At 36.3% G+C, this 11,586-nt stretch overlaps 1 protein-coding gene across 2 annotated transcripts in view; it reads left to right on the top strand.

Moving 5' to 3' along the window:
• LOC117167150 (ecotropic viral integration site 5 ortholog) overlaps positions 1-11,586 on the top strand; it is a 180,437-nt gene that overhangs the window by 104,687 nt on the left and 64,164 nt on the right. For both annotated transcript variants that reach the window (XM_033351867.1, XM_033351868.1), the window contains one exon: positions 668-932. In XM_033351867.1, coding sequence (XP_033207758.1) covers positions 852-932 — 81 coding nt within the window. In that variant the 5' untranslated portion in view covers positions 668-851. The remainder of the gene's footprint in view (positions 1-667; positions 933-11,586) is intronic.

The following is an 11,586-nucleotide window of genomic DNA, read 5'->3' as shown; positions in this document are numbered from 1 at the left end:
TTTTCACACCTCCGCTTGGGGGTTAATTCCTTCGGGACCACCCCTGGACAATTGTCCGCGACTGCCTTTTTATTTTTGTAACCATATTCAGCAGAAACCCTTTGTACAGGGACCTACTATCCGCATATCGAGGACGCGTTCGGTGGCATATACAATAACACTGGTCGACAACTGTGATGTCAACTGGGTTTCTCCAGTCAGCTGCAGCAGATTTTTGGTCGTTGAATCTGATGCCCACAAGGAAAATTTTCTATCAGTTTCAGAAATCATGCTCGCGCTTATTTATTTGTGACAGGTTACTATGATATTTTGAAAATGGCCAAAAACCCTGTTTGTGGTACTTCGGACCTAAATTTTGTTCGAATACCTGATGTGACAGAAAAACTTTGTTGTCAGATTCTGATGTAGTTTATATTGTTTTTGTAGGTTAAATTAGTACATTTTAAATTATAACCTTAATATTGAAGAGGTTCGGGTATTAGATTTTTTATTTCAATTGAAGCTTGTGGAAAGAGAGTAAAGTTATTAGGAGCATGTAACATGAGTGTCATGTGGCACCTGTAATTGGAATTTGTGTTCTGTAGCGACCATTAAGAAATGATAACCCTATAACTTTGATTAAAATTGACTTTCTTACTAATTTATATGAATGTACATTGATTTACAGGGGGATAGTCTGGCAGTTGTTATGCGGGGCACATGATTCTCACATAAAGAAGAGATTTGCAGAGTATATCAAATGTACATCGGCATGCGAAAGAATAATTCGCAGGGACATTGCAAGGACCTACCCAGAACATGATTTTTTTAAAGAAAAAGATGGGTTTGGGCAAGAAAGTTTATTCAATGTCATGAAGGCTTATAGCCTTCATGATCGTGAAGTGGGATATTGCCAAGGCTCAGGATTTATCGTAGGATTACTTTTGATGCAGGTACGTTACTTAGTTTTATCGTATTCATGGTGGACTTAAATCAACTTCAAACGAAATGTCGTTGCCAAAATTGGAATGTATCCAGTGAACGAAATAAACAAATATCAAATTGAAAAGTTTTAAAACTAATAATTTTTCATTAAAATTAGTAAATACAAAAGAATGCAAAAGTTATGCAAATTTAATTTCACGTAAAATGCAGTGATCTGAGAAGAGCGATAATTTGCAATCGCAATCTACGCTTAAGTCTTTCAGAAAAATTGTATGCTGATCCCGACCACAGTTTGTCGCATTTCATCATTATTATGACATACACAAACCCGGTAGCATGTCTCTAGGAATATGGGTCTCATTCTCAGTCAGATTCTTTAAAAACACTACAGAATTCCAGATTGGCACACACCAGTTGTTTGTTGTTTTTAAGCCCGCATATCGTAGTGTTACTTTATAGACTGGCGCTGAGGCCCTAAGTGGCTCTTGCATGCCTTCTGCTCAATCAGTTTTGATGCAATTCTCCGTTCCTTTTTTCTCTGAGCTAAGTTTTTCATCTGTGAAGCGCCACAAATAAAGGGATCTTAGGCTTAAAAATCGAATTTCAGGTTTTTTATGATATCAATAGATTCGAATTGCTCTTTCATATTAAAAAAATATGTCCGCTTCACGGGCACATTCTCATTACGCGTTGCGTGCCAAGTATAAACGCGCCTGGGGCGCTAGGGTACTCTGCCGCGCTTGGCGCTCGTTTTCGTACGTTAATGCTTACACTTTAACTACAGAAGGAAAAACTGGAAGGACACACACAAACACAAATTAACAACTGCTTAAAAGGAGGGAAAAACTGAAACTAGTTAATTCAACTACCGACAATTTTCCTCCCGCCTTCCGCTCTTGAACGACGAAAAGCGGAGAAGGTAGTGGCATGGAGGGAGAAGGCACCACCCGCTGCGTTTTTCTGACCGAGCCGCAACTCGACACCAGCCAACGAATGAACCCGGGCATTGTTAAGAGATTCCGGCCAGTTAGAAAAACTGACATTATGAAATCACTCATTAATTCAATTTCAATTAACAGAATTTATTCATTTATATAATCACAAGAAATCCAATAAAAGATTAATAAAAATCGGTTAATGTTTGCAGTAATAATGTGACTCTTTATATTCTGCGCATTTACACCGCAGTTTCCATCAAATTGAGGGTAAAGACGGTATTTTTTAGACTTTTTCCAAACACATAATCCTTAATCCATGAGTAGAGTGTTTCCAAGTATTTTGTACATAGGTCTGACTTTTATTAATAATTTATAGTTTATTATTATAAATTAAGTTATTTTCTGCAGAATGTTTAGTATTTTGTAAAAAAAAAAAACTTAATTTGGTTATCAATTTTTTCCCCGTGTACCGTAAAAAATTATTAATTTCTGCAATTGATGACGCAATCAATGAATTATCAAAGTACTTTCTTTTAAGATATTTAGTAATCGAGAACTCATTTCTGAATTTTTAGGACACAAGGTTGAATATTTTTTACTCATTTATTGCATATGTCATCTACATACTCATATCTTGATGCACGCAGAGCCGATTTTTTAATAGAATCGTTACATTACAGATTATAATCTAGATTATACGCGCCGAAAATGCATATACAGCTAACACTGGGCGTTACTACTACTATTCTTCTTTTTTTAATTATTAAATAAAATATAAACATTTTATAGAAAAAATAGTTCTGTTTGCTTCGAGATATGGTTATTTAGATGAGGTATGCTACAAATTAGACAAAATATTCAACCGTGCGGCCTAAAAATGAAGAAACGAGTACTTAATTGTTAAATATCTCAGAAGAAAGTACTTTGACCATTCACTGATTGTCATCAATCGAAGTAAATCATTTTTTTTCGATTTACGGAAAAAAATGTTTTAAACAAATGATTTTCTTAAGTATTAAATATCCTGAAGAAAATAATCTTTCACAAATCCCACGACTTACAAGTGGAAAAATTGTGAAAATAACTAATAATTGTTTAAACAAGTCAGACTAAATTTCCTAAAGACTTCCATTATTCCTGCGCACGTTAACCCATTTTTTAAATCTTTTATTCAATTTTTTTGTAATTATGTAAATCAATCAATAAATCTACCCATGAAAAATAAATTAATCCACGATTTCATCATGGCAGTTTTTGTAACAGCCCGTTATCTCATAACGATTAAAGTGCCATTTTGTCGTTATTACGGACATCAGAATGGCCATCGCATATGAATTTTGAGGCTTTCTGCTTCCCTTCTCTCGGAAACACGGAATCCAATCTGTTCACCAGGTTATATAATACATCTTCTGCGGGGAAGTTTGGTTTTACAAATACTTTAGGGTTGTTGCAATCATTTCCTCGAGGAAGAAGGGTTTCTGTAGTCAGTTTCTTTAAGAAACGATATTGTATCAATATCGACTCCAAGTATTGACTCCAACCAATGGAATCCTTCAGTATTCATTAAACGCAACTTCTCCCAAAAAAATCGATTATATACACCTCGTGCAAGGGTTACATGCTCTGTTAATGAGGAACCGACTACAGCAACCCTAAAATATACGTAAAACGAAAGTTCCACGAAGAAGATGTAATTCATACACCCAGTACACGTATTGAATGTTGTTGCCTCGAGGACACGACTTTCAGCCCGCACATCAAGTGTATAAATTAATTATTCTCCTGAGAAGTTTGGAAAGAAAGTACACTCCCTTTCTATTCCCGGTCCATTCCTAGTAAATCTTCACATGGGGGCCGTTTGTATTATTTTTTGTCATGTTTGTATGCAGTTATTAGCAGTACTTTATATTCTTCAAAATCCAGCACAACTTGAAAGAATAAAAAAAAAACATGGAACTTCTCTTTTTTTTCTTTTTGTGCTTTTAAGGTAGTATGGAAAAATTCAAATATAGAATTGCACGTATAATAAGTTGAACTTTAAACATATTGAAAAACAAAACAAAAAATCCTATTTCTTAATTTTCTTGTCTCAAGATGTTATTTTTTTTATTTTTAATCTTTCGGTTAATTTATATAATCAGTAAAAGTTAACATATTTACTTTATTATATTATAGAATTCTGATATAATTATTTTTTAAGAATTATAATTCGATGGGTTCTAAGAATATGAGGCTATTGTTTTGTTACCATTAAGAATGCGTCTATCATCTTCTTACAAATAAGCGTTAGTCTATCTTTCCGCTACGGATAAGAATTAGGCTAACTTCATTTTATAAAAATGTTAGTAAACACCTATAAGTGTTAAATTACATTACATTACAAACCATAATACAAAATACTGGAGTGTTGAATTCGTAGGAATTGTTCAGACAAATAATACGTTATTTATTCCTCCTGAAAGCTTAGCTAAATGGAGTTAGACTAGCTCTTATCCGTAGCGGAACGAGAGACTAATGCCTATGCGTAATGTGATGCTAGTCGCTTTCTTAACGGTAACGGAAAATAGCCGAATACTTGTACAACCCATCAAATTAATTCTTTGAGATCGACGGCATAAAGTAAAAGTGTTTATACTGTTTATACTGTTTATACTCTGCAAACTTCTTTTTCACTAAGTACTATGGCATTTCTGTTGTCACTTTACATTTTGAAACTCAGAAAACTCCCAACTTTATGAATATAAACCATAAACTCGCAATTGATTACAGTTAATAAAATAATCAGAAGTTCAAAATTGAGAAGTCCTGACAAAGAGAACAAAAGAGAGCGTAGGACATATGGGACGTGGCTAGTTATTATTTATGAATTTACCAAGTTAGAAATTCGAGATTTCTAAACTTGTGACTTTTCACAATGGTGATTATAAACGCTACATTCGTCGAGTTACAAAAATTAATTTACAAATTAGTAATTTCTCCTATGGAAGTTCAGAAATAATTCATTTCAACTTCTGCTTTTCCAAATTTTATTTTGATATATTTCAAATTAGTCAAGTTGCCTAAAACTAATTTAGCAATTAGTAAATTGAGTACTTTATATAAGGATACTCATACCGAATTTCGGGACGATGAGACTTAAAAATTTAATTTAAATTAAAAAAGATTTAAAAATGTACCAAAGACGTAAAAAACTAATTTAAAATTACCTATATTACCAAATTTAAAACACAACTATTCTAAAGTTGGGTTCTTTGTAGATTGATTTCGAAATTATAGATTTATCAGTTAGATAAAAATAAATTCCAACTTTACAAAATTTTAAATTCACCAAATTACAAAATTGGGTTCTTTGTTTTATTTATAAATTTTAAACTTATAAAGTGGTAAAAAATTAAATTTCATAATTATACATTTCACCAAATTTGAAATTCTAATACTGAAAAAAGGTAATATTTTTTTATTTATTTCGAAATTATACGTAGATTTATCAATTCGCCAAAAAATAAATGTTTAAATTATGGTATTCTAGGTCTGAGTAGCGCGAATGTGTCGTATAGCGCTTCCGTTGACAAGTTTTTTTTCTTTTTTTTTAGAATAGATCTTAAGACCATCCTCGTAAAATACAAAAGTGATCTTATGCTTTCAATTTCCACGTTTGCCGCAAAAGTAGCCCTCGGAATGGCGAAGTACGAGAGATAGTGGTAATAATATGAAGCAACACAGGAGAGATTTTTTGCAGATGTGATAGTAAATCTGCTATTCCTACCCGGCATCAATCTCTCTAAGCACCTCACGATGGGCGGATGAACCTTTAAGCTTTACAAAAGGCAGATAATAAGTCTATGGGAGGTCAATTTGAAAGCTTTACGGTAATCAATCCAGGCCATCGGTAGGCCGCGCAGGTACAATGCTGTATCTTGGCAGACACATCTATCAATGAGTAGGTTCTTCCGACTTCCTTGTACGCCTTTCTTTAAGCCACGTTGTTCGTACGTTTCTTGTCACACAGATCAGATTGTCCGAACAATCCTATGAATCAGGATAGCTGTGAAGATCTTGAGGAGTGTGTCTAGACAAGTGATTCGCCTGTAATTCTTCGAGTCAGCTAAGTTGCCCATCTTTAATAGGAGTAATGTGCACCCTTCCACCAACCACTCCGAAGTAGGATCTTCCGACTTTAGATGAGAGGGGCAAATGCAGGCTAGATGCTGATGCGTTGAAGGAAACTTCTTCCGCCAGAAAGTTTTGATACTATCTGGCCCGGAGAGGAATAGTTCTGCTGCCTGATGGTCAGCAGCTTTGACTTGTTAAGTGTGTGATAACGGGTCCGGAGTTCGCGCGCGAACTTTCGAACCTTGGCGGTAAAGTTCCTGTCAGATGTGATGTAGTCAATCACACACTGAATTCGGGATGCGTACTGTCTTGACCAGCCTATCTTTATGGCAAGTTAATGCATTCGTCTTTTGATCTTATGATCAACCGTTGTTTTTTTTGCAGTTCGCATCGGCCAAAGATCTCGCTGCATTATACACTCAAAAATTGATAGTCCAGAGGTCAGATTCTTCGAAAAAATGTGCACGAGGCTCGTCATCTATTTCAACCAGATCTTTAGGCTTGAGCGAAACCTGTGTGTTGATGTTTCGCCGGGTCATAAAGCATTGCTCTTCCTCTATCGGATGGTTGCCCGCGGTTGGTCTTAGGGTCTCCTCTCATTCTATGTTGCTGAATTGTTCTGGCTGTGCTACAGTAGGCGTTCCGCTTACATAGCCCCTTTTTTGGAATAGTTCAGCATGGTTTCGTAGACGTTGATGCGAAAAGTGCGATATCTCCGCGTGTTTCTCGCACCACAGAGCATGTTGTCGTGCTATGTAACCCCGTTCAGGGGCCACACTTGCATCATTGCACTCTAGAAAGTAGCGAATTAGTCGCTCCCTCCACCTAAAGGTCCCAAAATTCCGTCGATTCATCGTATTGAATCCATCTTCATTGGCTCCCCCAGCTCTAGAGTGGTCAGCATTGTTGACCAACCCATTGTCGCACGTTCTGTTGTTTTGAACCGCACTTACTACAACTATGTTTGTGTTGTCATTGTTGTTCCCACGAGAAGCTAGGGAAAGGGGTTTGTCCATCCTTGTAGAGCCCCGCATTCAAGAATAAGGCTGCGTACTCTGAAAGGTCGCCCAGTATCCCAGAGTCACCGTTCTAGACCCCTCACCCATGTGCCATTCAGCTTTCGGCATGGTTTTCACACCGCCGCTTAGGGGTCAATTCCTTCGGAACCACGAGATGATTGGTACAGGAGCGTTCCTTTACAAAGCCGCGAAGCAGAATGCCGAGACCCTTGGCTTGAATTTTAACATCAGAAGGGAGGAAAGGGCATTACTCCATATAGATGCTTAACTTCTGAAACCAAGGTAAAAAAACAGAGGTTGAAAAATTCCGACAAGAGCTACTAGACAAAAAAATGCACGGAAACTTTCGCAAAAATGTAGAATGACAGTCCTTGTCAAAAGAGCTAACATTTGCTTTTCTCAAGTCATCAGGGATTAATGCAGGTACAGAGGGTTTTATTTTTGCGTGCAAGGACGGTGTCTATTCCACCTGAATATGCAGGCCAGTCTCCTTCAAATGTTACTGTTCCAAACAGGCGGTTTCCTTAAGGGAAAGATTAGGCTGCTGCGATCATTTCCTTAACTTAGAGACGATCTTACTGATCCCTCGATCCGTCTGCTGAAATGTAAAAATTTCGTCATGCAGGTCACTTCTTTTTATGTTAGCTGAAAATGGTCTGTGGACTGGCTTTGGTTTGATTCTCTTCGGCAGAAGCATACGCTCTTGGTATTGAAGATCTTTATTAAAATCTGAACCGTAAAGGTGTTCTAGATAACGTCACAAAGAACTGATTCTGTATATTTAGACAATATTCCACGGTGAAGACCTACTCCCCAAGTAAACATGCCCAACAACCTAGCTTCGCACTGGTATCATTGAAGTTTTTTAACCAGGAGATTTCTTAGATACCGAGTTGTTGACAAGTATAGCTCTTCCGTAAGTTAGAGTGGATGCACGAAGTTGTTTATGGAGGCACTTTTGAAGAGTTCCTGCTCTTCAATTTCATTAATGTAAACATAGAAGTTGCCATATCTGTTTGGAGCTTCTCTGGGTGTTTTGGATACACCAGTTTTTTGTTCGAAGTTTTAACGTTATTTCCATATGTACTTTTTTCTTATAGATCATGCAATCTCTATTATAGTGATGGTCTGGACAGTACCAACACTTCCGGAGCTTTAGTTATGGAGCTGGTTCAACCGGTTCCTTGAGCTGTGAGCCGCTCCTGTTTCGTCGTAATCTACCTCAACAGCTCTTGACATCAATGTAGCAAAGCTGGCTGGTTTGCGATACGCGGATTCTTCTGTAAATTGATGACCTCAGAAGTTCGAAGAAGGTGGCTACCATTGTTTGCTCGGTCGTAGTCGGCTGAAGACGATTTTAATGAAACTTTGTAAAATTGTAGCTCTAATCGTCTCGTTTGAAAAGATCAATTTATAGACAGCTTTAGAGTTACAGGGGGTGAATTTCGAACCACCTGGGGGAGATTTAAAAAATAATTTCCAGATAGGTGTCAAAATTAAAAATTTTCGAAGTACCAAATTCCCCCAAAAAAATTAAAATTTATTTATGACTATGGGCATTACTTCCGAGAGCGCTGCTGATGCATTCCTATTGCCCCCAAGTTTTTTAATTAAACCTAGGGGTGGTTTAAAAAAGAATTTCTAGATAAATGTAAAAAGACCATTTTCAAAGTATGAGTTTCCCCAAAAAATTTGGATTTCATTTAAAACTATTCGCAACACTTCCGCCAACTCTGCTGATGCATCCCTATTACCCGCAAGTTTTCAAATTAAACCTAGGGGTAGTTTCGAAAAGAATTTCCAGGTAAATGTCAAAAATGAGAATTTGCAAAGTATTAACTTCTCCAAAAAATTTTGTGTTGCATATATGACTATTAGCATTACCTCCGACAATGTGCCTAATGCATCCTTATTATCAAAAAGTTTTCAAATTTGACATAAAGTTGGTTTCAAACAAAATTTCGAGGTAAATGTCAACTATACAAATTTTGAACTTAAAAAATTTACTAAAAAATTCTTAATTGTATTTATGGATATTAGCATCACTTTCGACAACCTTCCTTATGCATCGCTATCTTATCGAAGCCAAAAAGTTTATGGGACTTTTCGACTAATTTGTGTGCCTACCCGCCTCTCGCGGGTCACCCTGTACAAATTACCCAATTTACTAATTTTGAATTAATTTTTGGCAACTGGACTAGTTTGGAATGTATAAAAATTGAATTTGGAATATCAAAAGTTGATCGAAATTGTTTCTCATCTTCTACCAATATTTATATTTTTCTTTTCTTTTTTACTAAATTTCATTTCTAATGTAGGCGCTACCTTGTTAATAGCTACCGCTGACTAACGCGGCAAGACTAGGAGTGTGCAAAATGAGCGAATGACTGAAAATTGCCCATTACCGAGCCAGTGATAGAATTATTTTCGTATTTTATTAAGCTTTGTAAGTAATTCATAAAAAATTTTCTGCTTAATACTATTGTTTGATTTAACAACACAAAATTCCGCGTTTAAAGTAGTCCTTAAATAAATGTTTACATGACCATGAACCGGTACATTACAACAGTTCCTTAAATCGGCTTAGAAATAGTTAATCGGGGGTTTTCGAGATCTTTGATTACGATTATGTAGTCAGAATATCGGAATCCCAGACAGAGGGTTCTACATAGCGAATGTATGTCAAACAATTCAGCATTACGCAACTCCAAATGCTGAAATCGGCTTGTAAATTATTGCTGTCAGCTTTTCGTGATCAGCAATTGAGATTATGCTGTCAAAATGTCAAAACACATCATGGCGACTCAATACGTCGGTTTGGAGTCAAACATTTCGACTTTCCATGACTGATATCGGCCTGGAATTGATTAGTTGTGGCTTAGTGCGGTTTCTGATCACGAATCAATGTACATAGAAAACTATTGCTTGCTTCTTCTCTTTTAAATAGAGCTCCAATACCATTTGTGTTAGTACTTATTGAAGGTTTGGAATTCTTTTTGTAAGTTATCTTTATCTACTATGGAAACAGCTCTCTGTCAAAATAAATCCTTCTGAAAGCATTAAATATTTAATTAAAGAACTTAGCGGAGAGAGTATTCTTACTAAAACCAACACCTTTAGTAAGCTCAAGATTTGTGAAGGTAAGATACTAACATCCATAGCTTTTTTGAAACGATGCAGGGACAACAAAATCGTCCCAATTTACTTCCAGTAAGGCAAACACCACTAACTGATACAGTAAAAAACATCTCCCATCATCCTCTCAGCAATTAAATGATTTCAGCCTTATTTAAAGGACATAATTTTGCAGTAGCTCCTTCCAAAATCCTGGAAGAAGAAATCAGTAATTTGCAACCCACAATATATACCCTTCCACCCGAAAAAGCGAATGACATACGACGTAAGGGAGTCAAAATTTTACGCCAAGCCCAAGTTCCCTCTCCAAACCTAACAAAACAAGAAAAAACTGCAATTCAAGCACTCAATCGGAATGAAGACATCGTAATATTACCCGCAGCCCATTTATATAAAAAACTTAAAAAGGACCCCTCGAAAACAACAGTCAGTAAAACGAAAATCCTTCTAGAAGACTTTAAAATTCACAGCTAAACTATACCTAAATCAATACCTACTAAGCCCATCTCTCCAAGACTTTACGGGTTCCCAAAAATCTACAAAAATAACATTCCACTCAGACCGATCGTCAGCGCAATAAACTCACCAGCTTACAACTTAACGCACTTCCTGGCCACAGATCTAAATCCTTCTACAGGGAACTCTTATGACTAACGTCCAAAACTCATTTGACTTTATGAAATAGATACAACAGATGCATGTTTGAGCCCAATACAGAATAGTGAGTTTCGGCATGGTATCTCTCTTTACGAAAGTACCAATCCCTGATACAATTGATATTATTAGATTTTTTACAAACTTTTCTTCCGAGCTTTATATTGAAAGGGAACATAACTTTTTATTTGATAAAACAACTGTCATTGCAAGAACTTGATTGGCCAATGAGGTTCGACCAGTTCCCACGGTGGGGCGCTCTGGCCAATCACAGAAATCGTTAAGCCTGAAGAAGTGAACTGCAATGTTTTCGAAACGTCTCTCTCTCTCTCTCAGTTTTTACTGCAAAGATTTACTTCTTACACAAAATCAATTTAAATTGCCTCTCTTTTGCTCAGAAATGTCAGAAACCTCCATTGGACCACATTTGTTCACTAAATTATTTATAATAAAAGGATAATTATGTTTTTTTTATATGCGCGTAAGAAATACTACCTTAAACTATAGATGGGCATCTGTGTGACATAACATTTCTCCAAAGGATAGCTCAAAAATTTTATTTTTAGGGGAGTTATGGATGGGCAAAGTAAAATAAAAAAGTAATTTTTCTCGAAAACTACTGAACCGATTTTAATGATAAAAATATGTATGACCCTCGCCGTCCACGTTTTTTTTACTACCTCCGACGTCCATGTGGGACCAAAGCTGTTTTTAATTGATTTTCACTTGTAATTGAAAAGCGCGACACTTTGCGGCTTAGTCCATTCTGGCCTTATATGAGGCAACTTTGGGGGGGGGGGGGG

The sequence above is a fragment of the Belonocnema kinseyi genome, chromosome 2 (assembly GCF_010883055.1).
Source record: "Belonocnema kinseyi isolate 2016_QV_RU_SX_M_011 chromosome 2, B_treatae_v1, whole genome shotgun sequence".
In the NCBI taxonomy this organism is placed as follows: Eukaryota; Metazoa; Arthropoda; class Insecta; order Hymenoptera; family Cynipidae; genus Belonocnema; species Belonocnema kinseyi.
The sequence above is the reverse complement of the archived record's forward strand: the minus strand, read 5'-3'. Positions and strand labels throughout refer to the sequence as shown.